The 19660-nt window shown below is 36.4% G+C and overlaps 1 protein-coding gene across 1 annotated transcript in view; it reads left to right on the top strand.

Annotated features, from left to right (window-relative positions):
* The window catches only part of LOC112570400 (Fanconi anemia group M protein-like), a 19932-nt gene extending 272 nt beyond the window's left edge, over positions 1 to 19660 (top strand). The window contains 30 exon segments of the mRNA XM_025248817.1: positions 157 to 792; positions 905 to 1077; positions 2278 to 2355; positions 2564 to 2722; positions 3389 to 3520; positions 4567 to 4784; positions 5283 to 5392; positions 5549 to 5715; positions 6307 to 6442; positions 6445 to 6512; positions 6996 to 7236; positions 7528 to 7661; positions 7798 to 7823; positions 9737 to 10236; positions 11038 to 11192; positions 11396 to 11600; positions 11835 to 11981; positions 12225 to 12527; positions 13069 to 13173; positions 14081 to 14166; positions 14739 to 14880; positions 15419 to 15616; positions 15828 to 16771; positions 17011 to 17188; positions 17499 to 17631; positions 17922 to 18001; positions 18237 to 18291; positions 18390 to 18402; positions 18444 to 18538; positions 18998 to 19660. Coding sequence (XP_025104602.1) covers positions 157 to 792; positions 905 to 1077; positions 2278 to 2355; positions 2564 to 2722; positions 3389 to 3520; positions 4567 to 4784; positions 5283 to 5392; positions 5549 to 5715; positions 6307 to 6442; positions 6445 to 6512; positions 6996 to 7236; positions 7528 to 7661; positions 7798 to 7823; positions 9737 to 10236; positions 11038 to 11192; positions 11396 to 11600; positions 11835 to 11981; positions 12225 to 12527; positions 13069 to 13173; positions 14081 to 14166; positions 14739 to 14880; positions 15419 to 15616; positions 15828 to 16771; positions 17011 to 17188; positions 17499 to 17631; positions 17922 to 18001; positions 18237 to 18291; positions 18390 to 18402; positions 18444 to 18538; positions 18998 to 19133 — 5753 coding nt within the window. The 3' untranslated portion in view covers positions 19134 to 19660.

The raw sequence follows: 19660 nt of genomic DNA, 5'->3' as shown, positions 1-19660 counted from the left end.
GGTTTCCTTATATTTTTCTGCCATTTCGAAGTTTTTTTGTGTGGAAACGCTAACTTAACAGAGCACGAGTCAATGAGCATGAACAAATCGAAACAAGCAACATTGTTCCAAAGTTGGGGAGGGCGATCGCAAAGACCAGATCATTATATTAGTAAGAAAGCAATCTAATAAAAAGTGAGTCAGGTGCAAGCACATCAAGTGGTATCACCAATGCCGCTCTTGATACTGCTTTTGAAACTATAGACCTCTGCAGTGATGATGAGGACAGAGAGCTTGTTAAGGCTTTGGAGGCAAGTGCTGCTCTTTATCAAAATACCACTGCAGAAGCTGGTGCTTCTAATGTGTCAAACAATTGTTCTTTTAGTAAGGCTTCAGATGATGCATTAAAAAATGAAGGAAATATTTCATTTGGCATCGACGATAATGTATCCAGTGATGCTAATAATAAATCTCAGTGCTTGTCACAGTGGAGAACATCAGATGTGGCTGTTGGCGACTTACGTGGATTCGATTGCTCCACAGGAGCTTATTGGATATATCCCACCAATTATCCAGTACGGGAGTATCAGTTTAATATTGTGAAGAAAGCATTAGTAAAAAACACATTAGTAACACTGCCCACTGGCTTGGGAAAGACTTTCATTGCATCTGTCATCATGTATAACTTCTACCGTTGGTACCCTGAGGGCAAGATTGTATTTATGGCACCAACCAAACCATTAGTGGCCCAGCAGATAGAGGCATGCTATAACATCATGGGTATACCACAGGAAGACACAGCTGAGATGACAGGTAGGTACACATTTTGGGCTTTGTGAATGCTTTAATAATTCTCCTCAAAGTAAATTTGATTCTATGAATGGTAGAAACAATATATTTTTTGTGAATTCTTTATGTGTTCTAGGCACTATGAATCCATTAGACCGCCAGGTAGCCTGGAAGGAAAAGCGAGTATTCTTCTTAACACCACAGGTCTTGACAAATGATCTGAGTCGAGGAAGCTGTTCAGCTGTAGCCATCAAGTGTTTGGTAGTGGATGAAGCTCATAAGGCCTTAGGCAATCATGCTTATTGCCAGGTATGTAAGGATGTTTTGTTAAAAGATCCTGTAGCAGACACTATATAGACTATAGTACCAATTACCATATGGAATTATTTAACTGTTAAAAGTACTTCTGGTATGTGTGCACTCTGTACCATGTACAGGTGCTAAGCATATTTGCATATGAAATTTGTTCATTGAAGGTAATTGAATGTAAATAAGCAAATCTTGATAGCACCTAGAGTACTCTGTATTATAGTTTTTTGGAAATATAGAATACATTATAAGACTGAACTGTTACTTGTCCATAGAAATTTCTGAATCATTCTCCTCTCCCTCAGTCTCTGTCTATAAACAACTCAACTATTCCTTCCTCCACAGCTTGGATGTCATTCTCAATCAGAGTTTGACTTTTTAATCAGCATATTTCACATGACTGCAGAAATGCTTACCTTGAACTTTGTAGGATCAGTACCATTCACCACTATCTCACCAGTGCTGCAACTAAAAACTCTAATCTGCGCCTTTGGGCAATCGAAGAAGGACCATTATAATTTTCTTTTGGCTGGAATTCCCAAGTATCTTCTGGACGTACTTCAAAGGATCCGGATTAATGCTGCTTGCCTCATCTGTAGACCATTTAGATATGAACATATATCTCATATCTCCTATCAGATACTCTCTTCACTGGCTTCCGGTTGTGGACCGTACAGCTTACAAACTATCCACCTTGACTTACTCTGCCGTTTCTAGCACTGGTCCTCAGTACCCACTCTCATCTATATGCTGCACAACTTCTTCACTCATTTTCTGACACCAAGCTTCTTTGAATCCCTCTAAGACAAAGACGTATGGACAGAGGTCTTTCTCCTACCAAGCCCCATCAACTTGGATTAACCATCAACCTTTGTCACTCTGATTCTCTTATCACCTTTAAGTCTAAACTTAAGACCCATATTTTCAGAATGATGACTTCATTGTGACCCTGTCATGACCATGAGGGTGCATAACATGTCTGTAATTTACTTTGTGTATATGTGAGCGTATTTTGTAGAAATGAGCGTGTCTGTTATGTGCAAATGTGGGTGCATGGTTGTTGATGATTTAGTTAAGTATGATTTATGTAAAGCCCTGTGAACAAATCTTTGGAAGGGTGCTATATAAATCATAATTATTATTATATATTTAGAATGAGAGTTGAAAACTGTGTGTAATACTCATCTTGTGCTGGTGAAGGTGGTGAGAGAACTTGTCAAATATACAAAGCAGTTCCGAGTGGTCGCTTTAAGTGCAACACCTGGCAGTGACCTTAAGGTGAGAAAATTGAACTGTATTACTATCAAGTCACATGCACATGCACACACAAGTATTTAACTTTTTTTATATTTATATTTTTAAGAAATTAGATTTTTTTAAAAGTCATGTTGTAAGTGATGTTTGTGTTATTACTATTGGTTAGAATAATGCTGTAACTATGATGTTGTTATTATGGTTATTAATGTTCAGGAATTTATTCTTGCAGGCAGTGCAGCAGGTGATGAGTAATCTACTGGTATCACATATTGAACTGAGGTCAGAGGACTCTGCTGATATCAAGCCATATACCCACAAGCGAACAGTGGAAAAAGTTGTAGTGCCACTGGGGGATGAACTCACCACAACCAAAATTCAGTACACAAAGGTGATTATTCACACATTAAGAAAGCATTTTTGTGACCGTAAAATGTGGTTGGATGCTGCTTTTCTACGTGAGGCAAACAAATTAAATTCTTGTAAGTGGAGTACGTGTATGTGGTTTCATGTAGGTCACTTTTATACAAGTGATATAACCTTGATTGGCTGGAGAGTGTAGCAGACTTAAATGGCCTGGAGAGTTAGTATGTATGAGACTGTATGCTAGCACACAGAAGTTGTTATTTTAGCGGTTATATTTGCTTGAACAAAGAAAAGATATTTAACATTTTCCTTTTATCAGTTTTTGCTCAGAACACTAAAAATAATTTAAAATCAAATCAAACATTATATCTGTCTGAGAAGTCGAAGACAGAAATTTTTTCTTTTGCTCACAAACCCGACCACATATACAAACATAATATGCAACATAATGGGCAGACATACATACCCATACAAGACAATCAACACACACTCACACCTATACCTTCTCACACATATATTGAACAAAGATTACTGAAAATGTGTTCAATGAGTGCTTCTGTGTAACAGCTTTGAAGGAACAGTTTTGTGCAGTATCATTAGACATGATACATAATAAAAAGAAGTTACTGTAGTAACATTTTGAAAATGATAAATAATGTTTACAGTATATTCCTGCTTATGTATGTCTCAGGTATTGACAGTGGTGGTGCAAAGACTGGTAAATTATCGTGTCCTCTACAAAAGGGAGCCTACAAGTCTGTCCAAGTTTTTAATTCTTAAGGCAAGAGAAGCCTTTAGGCAAAATCCACCTGAAAACTTGCTGGTAAATTACTTTTTAATAACTGTTATTATGTTTACGATTTACTATGGTGGCAGGTCAGAGTCTGCATACTGTCAGGAAGTAGATCACTGGTGGCTTTGTGTAGTGAAAATGGTCTGCAGCTCAATGTTTCTAAAACCAAGGAGATTATAGCTGACCTGCAGAAAAAAGAGGTCTTGCTGAGCCTTTCTTTATCAACGGTGAGGCCATTGAGAAATCATTTCAGGTTTCTGGGATCCACACAGCTCAAATGATCTCATCTGGGAAAACAATGTGTTGATTATCAAGAAGGCCCAATGTCTTTACTTTCTTCGCCAGCTGAAAAAGATTCGGCCTAAGAAATAGAAACAGAAAATCCAACTTGAGCAGGGTGATATATGTAGAACTATTGGCTGTGACCAATGTGTACCCCATAGGCACAATCTATGCCCAGAATAAAAAATGCAGAGCCTGCAAGATTATGGCTGATGCATCCCACCCGGCATAGACACTTCAGGTTTAGACACATCCAGACCAGAATTTCCCGTCTGAGAAACATTTTCTTTGCCAAAGCAGTGGCCTACTTGAATTCCGCCATAGCTTATATCAGGACTAATCATAGTTGAGTGTGACTAGGGTCTGTGATGGTCATGTATGGTGCAAGTGTGCAAGCGAGTATTCATAGCCTACCTAGTTGTGTATAAGTTTTAGTATTTGTTGTGACTCTGCATTGTGTGGGTAGTGTATAGTGTAAGAAAGGGATTGATGGAGAGAGTAAGCAAAAAAGAGCATGTTTTTATTTACATGCATATGTGGAAGAAATAAGTTTTTGGGTGTATAAATACTGAGTAGTGGCATCTGCAAGTGTGAGTGATTGGTATTTGTCTAGTAAGTGGCAGGCATCAAGTCCAATACCTAATGTCACTTGGCAAATAAAGGAATTCTTCTTATGTACTTCTAATATTAATAATTTTTTATTAATAATATAGGCTCAGCCTTTACTTTCTGTGTTCATTTAAATTTTTCATATAGTTTATTTCATTTTAACAACTGTCTTATCATGCCATCAGAGAAGCCAGTATGGAGTGATTGAAGGAGACTTTGCAATGGCCATGAGCTTATATCATGGCTATGAGCTGCTTCAGCTGCATGGGTTGCGGTCTTTGTACACGTTCCTGGATAGCATCATAAATGGTGAAAAGTCACTTAATCGTACACGTACAGAGTTACTGAAAAATGTTGACTTCATCCAAATCATGGAAATCCTTCAGAAAAAGTTTAAGCCTCAGTAAGTGTTTTATAGTTATTTACAGAAAACTAAAGAAAAAGCCTCCTAAAGAATTTTTTTAAAGAGTTAAAGGGACAAACCATGAATAACAATAATACTAATTATCAACCATTTGATGTGTTGAAGCAAGTCAGTTTCATCATAACAAAATAATAGAAACTGCATAAAAGTTTGAATGCCAGAGATAGACTGGAGCTAGACTGTTGCAATTGCCTGAAGATAAACATGCTAAAAGCAGTAAAGGGAAACAACATTAGAGATGGGGAGCATAAATAGGAAGGCAAAAGTATGCCTCATGAATTTATATATTAAAAGAAGAGAGGACGATGCAGTCCAGTTTTGAAGAGTGATAATGAATTGCTTGCAGTTACAGTGGCAGATAGCTGGTCATGAAATTTGGGATGCTTGTGTCATTTTTGGTCACTGCATTAACATTTAAATATAAAAGACAACATATAATAAGGAAGAGTAATATTTTGATGCTTGAAACATCAACAGACTCTCAACTAACAGTCAAATGAAGTCAAAGCATGCTTTCCTGGTGGGTCATCCGAAGATGGAGAAGCTGGAACAAATTGTTTTGGAACATTTTCACAGGTTTGATGACGGTATGCTAAAGACAAGTTGCAAGTATCGTATTTTGTGTGTCCTAAGTAATTTTCTATAAAAGAATGGATTCTTTTGAAAATTTGGTAAATTTGTATTGTTATTTCTGAATCATCTACATTAAAAGAGAGATCTGTCCCTGGATCATATTTCTGCAGCGAACAAGCCAACACGGGTAATGATATTTGCCCAGTATCGTGACACTGTGCTGGAGATCACTGAACTGCTACAGCAGCATGAACCACTGGTCAAAGTCATGTCTTTTATTGGTCAGTCTTCCAATGGCAAGAGCACGAAGGGGTTCACACAGAAGGAACAACTCAAGGTCTGTTGTTTTTGTATGTCAGCACATTGGCCAATTGTGCATCCTTTTTATCTGTACATTTCCTTACAGCAAACAAGTGTAGACAAACTGGATTTAACAGTAATAAAGAATGCTGACATGCTGTTAAAAGGTGGACATGTAATTTGAAATTTGTTCGTTTTCTTTATGGCAATCTTTCATTTAAAAAAATAGAGAACAGAGTGTAAGCTAAAGGTGAGCAAAGTGTTTTTTTGGTGGGCTGGTATAAAAATTCTAAACTTTATGTCAGGGCAGTAACATACCAAAAACTCATGCAAAATTGTATTTGATAAATTTAAAAGCAACTCCTGTTAACATATGAAATAAATTATCAAAACATGTACATTTTACATTTTGGCAGATGGGCCTGTCTAAAGATGTCTGCAGGCTGTACCTGGCCAGTGGGCTGGGCTTTTCCCATTCTTGCTGTAGGGGATAATTCATCATCAATTTTTTTATTAGGCCAGGTGTTAATAAAAGGTTACATTTTTCTAGTCTATAGCTTAAATGAAATTGTCCTTGAATTTTTGATGCAAAAAAGCATACTTGAATCCAGAGGAGTTGTTTAAACAGGTGATGCAAGCATTTCGAAATGGAGGTTACAACACACTGGTATCAACATGCGTGGGAGAGGAAGGACTTGATATAGGAGAGGTTGATCTTATTGTGTGCTTTGATGCCCATAAAAGTCCCATCCGTCTGGTGCAGCGCATGGGCGCACAGGGCGAAAACGACAAGGCCGAATTGTCATGCTGGTAACAGAGGGCAAAGAAGAACAGGTATTTAGCTGTTTAACTTGTTAACTAGAAGGATATCATATAGCTGTGTACTAGCTTTTAACTGAAAGGACATCATGTAGCTGTGTACTAGCTTATTAACTGGAAGGAAAATCTGTTGTCCTAACATATTGTGACATTGACGTGGTCTAATCCTGTTTAAGTAACATCAAAGAGATGCTTCTTGTACCCACTTGATATTAAAAGTCACATAAACAGGCCAAAGATGTGTAATGGACATTTTGGATCTGTAAAAGATCTTTCAGAAAATAATTGTAGAAATCCTAACTGGTGAATAATTATGAAGGAATAATGATTAAAAAAAATCTATTACAAAAACAGAGTTGGTATAATGAAAGTTCTTTTATACCCCACTTCCCAACAACCCCCAAAAAGACAGCATTCATATTTCAGCAAATACCAAAGACACTTGCAAGGAATGAGAATGTTTAGCTGGCTTAACTGTGTACTAATTACTCTTTTTAGATATACAACCAAAGCCAGTACTCCAAACTAAGTATCCACAGAGCTATTCTGAATGGTGCTAGAAACCTAGTTTTCTACAATAATAATCCACGTATGATTCCTGAGCACTTGACTCCTGCCTGTCACCGTATGCATATCACTGTGCGGCAGCCACATATGGCTGCTAAACAACAGAAGATGCAGGGAACAGGTAGAAAATCAAATGGAAATATTTCAGAAATTTTCACTGCACGTAAAAAAGGTAAGTGAGAATCCAAGGTTGACAACTGTCTATGGAGAAAGAGAACGCTGATGAATGTTGGAAGTGATGCAAATAGCTTTTTAAACAGAAACATCTTTTGTTAAAAATAATTTGTTTGACTGCTCATTGTGACTAAATATTTTAATGTTGGTTGCATAGCTTGGTTTCTTTATCTTCTCCTAACAACAGCTAATGTTGAGAATCATTTGAGTAAAAAACTTATTATACAACATATTAAGTCTTTTTTTTTAAAAAAAGGATCAGATTTCATGGCTGTGAATTTAATTTCAGAAAGTGGGCTGAAAAAGTGTGAACAAGAATTGATCAGTCTGGAAGAGTATGCAGAGCTCCGGTCAGCTGGATTTCAGGCACCATCAAAATGCCTGCCAAGACCAATCATGGTGTCTTTACAATCCAAAAGCTCAGTAAGGAAGTATTTACATGGTGTTTATATATTTATAAAATAAAGAAGTACTTATAAACAGCAATATGGTTTTATTAAAACAGCTTTATATTTTTGTGAGAATGACATTTTTAACATTGCTAAATTTCTGTAAATAGGATTGTACTGATGATAAGGAACAACAGTTAAATTTAGCAGAATGGCTACCCTGAAGCAAATGCTTTGCACTGACCACTTTTCTCCACACATTAAACATCTTGTGGGGATTTGGCCCCTGACCTTGTCTCTAGATTTCATGAATAGGTTATTCTTATTATTCCATTGCCCCCAGTGAGCATCTCCCACCTACTAATGCTGCTACTTCAGTACTCGCAAAAATTGTAGCGACATGTTAGATAGCAAAAGACCAAAGATGGCAAAACCATGAAGCTAGTGGACTGAACTTCTCTCATGTTTTCAAACACAATGTTTTTATTACTGTGTACTCTCTGAAGCCTGGTCAGCAGTTGGGTACACAACACAACCATGTTGACTTTTCTAAAGTGAATTAATTAATTTATAGTAATGTTAAAGTATGTAGTAACACATTGAAAGATGGTTATATTTTTCATTCAGCAGGTAAATTTAAAGGCTTAGATAAAACAAAGTTACTAAGCTGATATTTCTGCTCGATTGTTTTTGTTAACATGAAAAAATATTTAGTGGTTAGAGCTTTTTAAAACTAAGCTTTCACTTTGTTTTCCTTTTTCAGTTTCTTAGTAAGCTTGTTTAGTTCAAAAGCTTATAACTTTATATTGGCATGTGATAGGCCTAAAATTGGTTGAAGTTTTCTTTGAGTATTTAGAAGTTACTAAGCTTTCAGTTTTTCTTTCTGCGATTTCTCAGTCTGTTTACTTCAAAAGCTAACTCCTTCTTTTGACAAGAATATAGATCTGCAATTTGGTTGAGCTTTCTTCATACATATAAAAACATTTCTATGATTTTTAAAAATTACTTAGTAGTTTTGTAGTTATACCGTTTTCCATCAAAATTTCTTAAAATTTAACACACTTTTTTACAAAAAAAATTATAAAAAAAAACTAAGAGGAATTTTATTTATCATAGAAATGTAGATCTGTCTTTTAGGTAACTATTTCAAAAAGAATTTCTACTCACAAATTGAAGCTTTTAAAATTGTTTGTTTTGGCGCCATTTTGGATTGTTTCCATGGCAACCGATATTAAAACCATTTTTCTCCATTCAAGGGTAAATAGCTGATACAAAAAATTATCCCGTGAAACAAAAAAAAAATTGGCCTTATTCTGCATTGATATGGGATAATCTACATTTTATAGTGATAAAAACTAGATTTTATTGTGTGTCCTTTCTTAAGGGATTTAATTTCTTAGCCCCAGTTTTTGTATAAACTATTGGTGCAGAAAGGGTTATTGTGTATTCAGGTATTCTTTGAGTAGAATTCAGGTGTAGTAACTACATTTCTGAAATCACCATCAGTCATTTATTTACCTCTTTTAATCAAATAATAGGTTTTTTAAACCAAGTTTATGGCATTGTTTTGACTAATAGAGCTGCTAACATAACTGATTATGTTTTGTTACTACATGAAGTTCTACATGTGACTATATGGAGTTCTCTTTTATGGCAGTCAGTTATGTTATTTAGCTGTCTGCATTCTTCTGAGTTCACTATACTAAGTGCATAGTATTCCTACACATAATATGACACCATGTTCATTAGAAGAATGAAACAGATGTTATATTTAAGTGCCTGAAAATCAAAAGTTCATGCACGTACAACATGCACAATGGCCACCTCAACTTGCTAAAGCTCTATGGAGACATGTTTTGGTCACTAGGTCTTTCTTTAAGTGAAAAATAATGATGGTGATTAATATATTTGAGTGGTAGCAAAAAAAGAACTGATTGACATCTTCAATGCATGGAAATTTCCTATCTTTTAGTTAACTTTAAGTATAATGCCATGGTGTGCTTCTGATGAAATTTGTCATCTTTCTGCAGAACTCTTACCACCTGGAGAGGATAACTATGGACAAGAAATGCATCTCTATCTTAATATGGATGATGTTTTTGGAAATAGCAAACAGCTGGGTGCTGGTGACACAGTGCAGTTCTGTGTGCCCACCCAAAGAGACCAAAAAATATCCGCAGCTGTGAAGGAAAAGACTTTAAAACAACCAGGCAAGGAGGACAAAGGTAAAAGAACTGTGTTGCCTCACAAGAAGAGACATGTTGCTGTCTTGGAAATACTGGAAGAACCAGATGAGGATTCTGATTTCTTGCCTGATGTAGATCTTTCTGTTCCATCAGAAAGCCTTGATGAAATGACCACTTGTCTAGAAATAAATCAGAAGTTTTCCGTGAAGAGGAAAGCACATATTTCATATCAGAAATGTGGGAAGAAGGCAAGATCAGGAAAACGGAATATCTCTAGGAAGAGAAATTTTATTCTAGATGCAAATGACCTGGATGATTTTGAGGTGGTTGCTAACTTTCAGGATGAAGGAACATTTGCTGAACAGCAGCAACCTTCAGAGGAAAGGTTCATGGAGGAAGATGCTCAGTTACCCACCAAGGCTGGTAATTATGCAGAAAGCTAGAAAACTCTGAGGTATTTTTAGATGATGAAGGTGAGAGCTCATCTGTCCACAACATTGATAACCATGAACACCTTCCACAGGTACCTGAACCAGAAAAAGATATTTGTGAAAGCACTGTGAACAAAGACATGTTATACATGTCATGTGTGCCTATTCCACCCAACTGTAAAGATATTCCATCGCTTTTGGATAGTCTTGAACTGACTAAGGATTTACTTTCACTTGATCTTCAGGAACTGCTGTCCAGTGCAGGTCATTCTTGTTCTCTTCCAGACTCCTAAGTAGTGGTTCCACCCAAAGACAACTAGACATTGTAAATGAAGAGAAAGAAGAAGATTGCGCAACACATTTTGATATAATGAATGGACTTGATGAAACAAACAAACAGCCATCACATGGAATGATAACTTAGAATCAGAAAAACAATGAACTCTGTGTCAGAGAGAATGCCAGCTTTTGAGCATGTGGACACCAAAAGTGTTTTATTTTCTTCTATTGAGGATAATGAAAAGACAGAAAAAAGAAAGCTTACTTCTGAAATGTTTAACCTGGGGAAGAAAGTGGAATGTGAATCAAACAGAATCAAGCATGCATGCAAAAAGTAAAGAATTGTTTTTGCAGAGAAGCTTGCCACAGATAACTAAACCTTCCAAAGTGTGCACAAGAAAGGCAGATCAAGACGGAATTGAACTAGGCAAAGACATGATATTGCTTTCTAGTATAAAAGAAGAGGCAGAAAAAGCAGGGAACATAAGACAAACAAATCCTAACTCTTTTGTAGAATCGTTCATCAAGAGTGATTTTCAGGATGATAATTATGATGTCTTTGATCACAAGGTGAAGATACCGCCAGTACTCATTGATGCACAAGCACAATCATATAGTACGCAGGAAAGTTCAGATGTGGTCCACCTGCTGGATTCTTCTGCATCATGTGTTAGCAGATCTAGGGAGAATTTCTCCACAAAAATGTCACCAGGCAAAAATGACAGCATTTATACATTCACCCAGGCACTAGACTTTGTCCACAATCATTCTGGTATGGACCATAGCCCCTCTGTCTCACACAGACATTCTCAAGAAAACTTTATTGCAAAGCATAAAGAACAAAACCATTTTGATGATGGTTGTTCTGTCAGTACTGCAACAGCTCATTTGACTTCATTGCATGGAGCAATCCTTCTACCACAGACTTTATGAAACATGGCTTACATCAGGAGCAAAGCAAACACATTAAAGATGCTCCAGACGAAAACGAAAAAAATATTGAGCAAGACTCTCCCAACTTTGATCTAGATTTTGATTTTGATGACGAAGACATTATTCCTCCTTCTCCTGAGGCAGGTCTGTCTGTTTCTCAGACTACTTTCAACTCACAGGCATACAGATTGTCTAAGCAGTCTTTAATTAATGCTCCATCTGCCTCTTCTGAACATGAAAAAAAAAATAACATTCAACATTCAGTAGAAATTTGTGACTTTGAAAGTGATGATGATGTGTTAGTGGGAATTTCAGACCAACATGAAGATCAGTGTTCACCATGTTTTGCACCCAGTTTTAATTCAGCTTCATCTACAGTTGGTTTGTTCACAAACAAGCATCAAGACAGTAAGATCAAAGCATCTGAAGACATTGAAGAGCATCATGTTATAGAGTATTTAAGTACTGATACATCTGTAGAAAAGAAGGCTAAAATTGTTGTCACAGACAGCATTAAAGTTAAAAGTAATAATAATTCAAGCGTCTGTTTGGAAAATCTGGATAGGAGAGCCATTAGCACCAAGCCAGGAATTTCACTGCCATCAAGAATCAAATCCTGATATCAGCATTGCCAGGCATATTGGTTTTTGCCAGGCCCATGACAACCCTGAACCAGAGCATTTTGCAAGTTTTGCCTTGCAGCTAGATGATGACTTTGATGATATGTGCAATGAACAAGAAAATACAGTTGAGTTGGGTGAAGATGAGTGAATCCTCAAGTTCAACCTCCCTTAACCACAAAAGTAAATACACCCAATTTTCACTGTGATGTTCAAGAAGATTCTAGCTTCCATAATCCAGCTTCTGAGAAGTTGGAAGACCAAATACACAAAGATGGTGCAAAGACACCTTTGCAGATCAACATGAAAGGGCCATCAACAACGTTCTGTTGCAGCACCCCTGTCAGCAACAGAAAAGTTGGAACTTTTTATGAGACTCCTCATGCATCTGACAGTACCCCGGGCCCTACAACAAAAATTACTCAAAAACTTAAACTTCACTTTGGAGAAGGTAAGGAACACCATTTTGTCTCTATGTTAAAGACCAACCTGAGAGCAAAATTATTATAAAATGGCTGGGTTTATTAGGATACTAATTACCAAACTTTGAGAGAATAACTATTCCTTTGCAAGATACAGCCTTAGAACATTTGGATTCTCACCTACATTTTGGAAAAAGATAATGCCACAAAAGTAGGCTTGCTATTGGCAGCAATTCATTAATGTTCTTAAAGTGCTGCCAGCCTTAAGTGATTTCAGAAGTCAGTCCACATGCTTTCTCACATTTTCATGAGCCTTTAAATATAGAATAGCAGGTAGAAGACAAATTTTATTTACTTCCCAAAATTGAAGAACCTGTTTTTCATCCATGTATATGAATTGTTTTAACTAAACACTGCTGACAGGTTAAAAATAAACTGTTACTAATCCTACTATCAGGGTTGAAGGGATGTTGCTTAGAATTTTTTAAAATGCTCTGCCATCATCATTAGAATCCTGTTATTACAGATCAGTTCATTGATCTTCTGTGACAAATTTCTACCTTTTTCCAGATAGTGAGAGCGATTTTGAAGACTTTGTAATAGTTAGACAAAGATCAAGGGCTCTACAGCTCTTGTCACCTGGAACGTCTGATCTAGATGCTAGTCATGCGACAGGTAAGTTAAAGTTGTAGTGAGTAAAATGCAAAAAGCATGTGCAGTAGAACAAATTGAACAATATGGTGCAAGAATTTTGCAAAAGTATGTAATCTGTATGTCCATCTTGAACAGCTTACTTAGCTACTTCTGCCTTTAACTCATTCACAACTACTCCTACCTGAAACCATCTTGAAAGTACACTTTTTTGTAAATCCAAACAGAATGAGGTAAAAAAATTTTCAGAAAGGGAACACAGACTATGTCATTTCCCTTTAGTCTTGTTCTGCAAGCAGTAGATTTAAAGGTCACACCAAGTAGAAATGAATGAACATTACTCACGGTGATGAAAAATACCTATATTACATTTAACAGGCTCCATAATGATAAAAAATGTGAATGTGTAAAGTACTTGGTGTGTGTCAACTTGCCACCATGTTTGCAGTGAAAGGTGGGTTGTGTTTGGAAAATTTAGGAAACTTCCTGTAAAAGTCACTTCCTTTGACGTCTAAGGTACATAACCTGTTTGGAAATGATTCAGCTAGAGTAACTATTTTTTTTTTTTTTTTTTCAGATTTCATGTTGCTAATACTGGCACAAAAAATGTAAATAGTAGTCTCTCTCTGTGAGCAAAAGAGCTACCATATAGGTACAGATACGTGGCCACCTATGCAGGGAAAACTTTGAGTTAAAGCAAAAGTTACAGTTTCATCATCTCTAGTCTTCAGTGTGGAGCATGTGCTTTTGCTTCAAGAATTTTATTGAGAATGATCCTATTTAGGAAAAAGACTAATATCAGCAGCATTCCAGATGTTTTTTCCTCATACACTTGAGAATAAAGAAACACAAGTATAACATGTGATGAATGTTTCACTATTAAAACACTTTTTGAAATGTCTCTAAAACAATATCATAATGTCTCTTTCAGAAAAGGGTGTCAGTTTTAAATTACCAGCTAAAAGATTTTCTGCACAGATGAACAAGAAGGAACAGCAGAAAAAGAAAAAGCATAAAGTAAGCCTAAGGAGTCATTTTAGTTTAGCCTTGCCTTTGGTTGTAATGTTGCCTTGTCGGACTTTAGTCAACAATTGGCTAATGTATTTTGGGTTTTTTTTTTTTTGGTTAGAGACATTTTCTTGCACACGCTGCTTCTCTAACACTGTTGCGGCCATTCGCAAAGGCATAACAAGATGCTTAGATGGTTGTTTGTTTCCTCTCACTACCGTATCTTTATTCTCCTATGGTCACATCAAATAAGAAATAAAACTGTGAGAGTAAATGCTCTTTCTTCGAGACTTACCAGGTAACATGGTGTCAAGGCCCTTCCGACCTCCCCACTGTTTGGGTAGAGTCTCAGTCGAAAAAAATAGTCTGTTGGCCTTGCATTTGGCCTTTTACACTGTTAGAGGGCAGTTGTTCACCCGACATTGGAGTACTTTGCACACCAGGCACATGCTAGCTCACTGTCAGGAGACAACTTTTCGATGGTTAAAGAGCTGATATAACCCTTTATCTCTTATGGTTATGTTATCTGGTAAGTCTTGAAGAAAGAGTATTTACTCTCAAAATTTTATTTTTGTTTCCAGAAAAGGTGTCTATTTCTTGATGATGAAGCAGAGTTGTCAGACGATGTAGAAGTGTCTACAGATGAGGAGGAAGACAATCTTGACGTCATGGAAAACAGCTTCATAGACAACGATACACAGTTAACCCAAACTTCACACACAGGTATACAACTGCATTTCCTGCTTCATTCTAGAGTGAAATAAGAGAAGCACACAGCAAATCTCCAATTATTTGTTTATAGTATAATATAATAGTTTTATAGTATAATATAATAACATAATAGCATAGTATAATAGCACTTACCCTGAATCACTTGCCAGCTGTGGATTAATTAGATTCAGTCCCTTTCATCTATGTACTTCTCACTTGCTGACATTCTCTTGCTTACACTTACGCATATATACATGCACATTAATATACATATCCCACTTACACATGCACCTTACACCCACCCACATATATCTAGGTATATGCACATGCACGTACAGTTTTAAGCATCTTATATATAAATAGTGCTAAAAGCAATTAGAATCAGTACAAGAGACAAATCTCTTCAAATAAATTTTATTTTGCACAAAGCTGTACTTCTCTTTATTTTGTAATAATGATAATATTTCTTTTCTTTGTTGGCATTGTAATCACATTTGAAATGTCTTTACATGAGGTAAAATGTGCATTTTCTCCTACTTCATGGTTTCAGACATGCAAGCAGTGTACCTCAAATCTGTGCGAAGTCCATCATTTCAGGATGTAAAGTCAAATACTGGTCGCTTTCGCCTGCAGTACAATCATGCGGTGCTTGATGTCTTTTCACAGCCCCATGCTGTAGACACAGACGAGTCACAATATGAAAAAGACAGCTTTTGTGTAGGTAGTGAGGAGGAGGAAGAGGATAAAGGTAATTGGAAAAGTGTTCTCCCCATTATCGTTTGATTCGTCTTCTTTAAATGTCAATTTTTACAGCATTGTCAAGATGTTGTAAGGGTATAATCTTCAATTATTTTATCTATCTTTAGTTATCTCTCAACTTCGCTCTTTTCCAGTTCCACTTTTTTATCCATGCACATGGAGTATTTAGAAGGTTATAAAGAATTTTCATCTAATCACAGATAATGTGGATGAAACTGAAGACGAGGACTATGACCTAACGGTCATCAACAGGAGACCCCTGAAAACTGGGGTCAAGAGAAGGAAAGCTGTAAATTCTAGACCAGTCAAGGGAAGAAAGAGAGTCAGACAAATAGTCGACTCTTCTGATGAAGAAGAAAAGACTGAAAGACTGTCACCCAGTCAGGTGACACCAGAACTAAAGACATCTCGGAGCATCAAAGCATTGCTGTCTAGCAGTGATGACAACACTGATTTGTCTGTTCTTAAGCAGTCCCCTTCAAATATCTGTAACGAAGAAGATCTAGATGACCAGATTTCCCATCAGAAACTTTGTGCAAAGAGTGAGACTAGAAGAAATTTGGACACAAAGTGCAGCCAGGGTTTTAACTGCCAGCAACAAGCTTCAGAACCAGACTCTTGTTTGACTGAAAAAGACTGGTGGGTAGAGGATTTTCCAACAGAAACACTGCTGCAGAAGGGGAAGAGTACAGAGGTCACTTCTAGAATAGGAGAGAAGACAATTCACAAGCATAACTATGACACTTGCGAGCAGAGTATGACTTTTCAACACCAGCACTCAGCACATCGAGTAGAAAAAAGATCAGAATCAGTTGCTGCTCATGGTCTGTCTCAAAAACTAGATTTATCCAAAAAGTGGCTAAGCACAGGACATTTTTTAAAACCTGATAAAAATGATAGAAACGAACTGGATTATACGGATGCCAAAGGTTCAGCTAGTGTTAAAAGAAAAGTCATGGAGTTTAGAGGAGCAAGTGCTTCTGAATGTGACCTACCAAACAATGACATATCAGATTCTGTGAAGAAGACGGAGTCCAGGCTGACGTCTGCTGATAGCTGTATCTCAGATGATGACCTACTTCATCATAAAGGAGAGGACACCAATGATCAGCCTCAAGAGAACACTGCTCAGTTTACCTCCCTTGTGAGTTTTCACTTATTTGCACAAGAAAAATGAAATGTCACCTCATTACTCTTTCATTAAAGGCTCATTTATATAAGAAATTCTGTTATTGTTGTAAGCGCCATCATCATCATCAAGCGCCATCAGTCATACAGAAATCTAGCTTCTTTTATCAGAGATAATACAAGTAAGAATAAGTGTTTATTAAATTTTATAGTACAATTATTAAATAACTTTGGCTATGGTTGCATTGTCCATAGATGAACAAAGAGCGTGGGAAGGTGGTGATTCTCATTGATTCAAGAGAAGTATGTGGTGCACAGGATGTTGTGTCAGCTCTGCGTCTGCAACACAATCTTTATGTCTGTACCTTTCAACTCAAAGCTTGTGACTATATTCTCAGCAACCGAATGGGTGTTGAGCGATTTAGCTGGTCAGGTGAGGTTTCTGCCAAGATAGGTTAAACATTATTTGTGTAGTTTATGTTATAGGCATCAGGTTTGCATTCTTTGTAATAAATTACTTTAAAATTTGTGATAATGGAAAGAGTAAGAAATAGTTACAAGAAGTTGTAATTACAAACATTTTTCTTTTTCATGTTTGAACAGTAATAAAAATCCCTCTTGAGTATCTTAACTGCTTGGTATTGGTAGTGCTACAGGTATTTTATCACAAAGAAAGCTTTTTTAGTGCTTATGGTGTTTAATGCCATCCATGTCCTTTATATTACGGTAACTTCATGTCACAGGTTTGATCAATAGTGCTAACCGCAGCAAACTTTGTGATCGTCTGCGGCAAATGCAGTTGCTGTATGATCGTTGCATTCTGATTGTGGAGAAAGACCGTGTCAAATCCGGTGAAGAAAACACATCTAGAAATCAGTAAGTAATGTAAGTTTGTAAAATCAACAGAGTACATTGCTACAATGTGTGTGCATACACACACTTGCATAAGACTGAAAAATTGTGAGAGAGATACATTGTAGAGTTTGTGTTGGGGTGGGAATGTGTAGATGCTTTCATGTGCTTGGTTGCACAAATGTTTGATATGTTGAAGCCAAAAATATAACATTTTCTTGTGTTCAAAAAACTGGTTTAGTTGTGCATTATTCTCATACTTTTCTGAGGCCTTATTGGTTTAAAACATTATTCTTAGATTCTCTTTTGTGCAGACACCACAGCAAGTATTTGGATTCTGTTTTGTCACAACTTAACCAAACATCAGTGCGGGTTTTCTTCACTGATAACCAAGGTAGAAGTTTATGTGTGTGTGTGTGTGTGTTTTGTTTTTAGCATGGGGTAAGGGGTGGAGGGTGAATTTAATCAAATTATTCCTCCTAGTTCCAAGATAAGATAGATAACTTTTATAAAATATCTCATTCTCAGCTTTGAACTTAAAATATATACATGCACTCATGCACACACATGTATACAGATATGTAAGCTTGCACCTTATCTAATCCAAAAAGTTTTGGTGGTGTTATCAGGGGAAACAGCTACTCTGTTAGCAAACTGGCTAATGCAGAGACCCAGAGAGAAATGGCAATAATGGTGCCAGTCAGCCTTTTAACTCAGAAGCTGCAGGTAGGAAGTTATTTTATCCCAGAATTTGATATAAGATTGTTGTTTGCATCAGATAGTATTACAGCTATTGTAATTGCTAGTTTATTGTTGATTGGTTGTTTTGATCACAGATGATCAACTTCTACATGTCAGTACCACTGCTGACAGTGACACATGCCCTCAACATTTGCTATAACTTCAACACCATTCAAAAGTTTTTTCAAAGGTCAGGTTTAAATTCATCTTACTTCAATTTATGACGTTGCCATTTGGTAAAGTCTTTCTACATCCTTAAATTCATGTATTTAAGTCAGCTATTTTTCACAAAATGTGTATGTTTTTCAGATCATTCCATAAAATGAGACTTTCATTCTTTGATATCAAACATTTCTTCAGCTTGTATTCACAAGCTTATCAACATGCCCACCAAAAACATTTTTATGATCCTTTCCCTTTTCTTCTGAATGTATCGATTTTTTTTTTTTTACGTGTTTTTCCCCTTCTCATATAGCAGTGCAACAAGTGAGAAAAGTTCTTCAAATCTCTAGTAAACTCTCTGCTATACTGCTGTAAAAATGTGTTAGACAAAGTTCAGTAACAGTCAATAAAAATACTGAAGTACAATAGTACAGATAATTTTAAACTTGTATCATTTTTTAATTATTATTATTGTTTGTGTCTGCAGTTCTGTTGCTGATATTCAGAGAAAGGGTAAAATGTCCTTTGCTCGTGCCACTGAAGTGTACAACTATTTTCGACACCGTTTTGCAGCAGAATTATTGCCAAGAAATAGATGCCTGTTTGGAACCATGAAGAGTTAACAAGGAAAGAAAATTAAAACATGGTTTAACATAATTTATTTAGCCATAGCGCATAGTAGTGCATAGTAAATATGTAAATCCTTACATTTGTGGAAAGAAGTTTAACTTGATGCTTTGGGATTGTATGACGGCTGACCAAGCAAAAACTTTTGAAAAGTAAGATGAAGAATAAGTTTTGTTTTATTTGCGTTAAGTATGTCATTTTTTTTTTTTTTAATGAATGCTCACTTAATAGTACATGTGCTGTATTTTAACAAAAATGTTAATTTCCTAAGGTACCTATATATGTTTTGCTGACTAGATTTGTTGCCTGTGGATAGTAATATATGATTGAGAGTGTGCATTGAGGCAGACTTTAGAGCTGCACTGTATACAGGTACTATCAGTTTGTTACCACCCAGATTTTTGCGAATGCCTGTTCAGTCATTTTGTATACATATGTAGAGGTAGAACTTAAGTTTTATGGAACCAGATCAGAAAGTTAATATTCTGGTGAGCTTGTGCAATAAAATGGTATTCTTGTTTAA

The sequence above is a fragment of the Pomacea canaliculata genome, linkage group LG8, assembly GCF_003073045.1.
Source record: "Pomacea canaliculata isolate SZHN2017 linkage group LG8, ASM307304v1, whole genome shotgun sequence".
NCBI lineage: Eukaryota > Metazoa > Mollusca > Gastropoda > Architaenioglossa > Ampullariidae > Pomacea > Pomacea canaliculata.
Note: the sequence above shows the minus strand (reverse complement) of the source record. Positions and strands in the feature narration are given on the sequence as shown.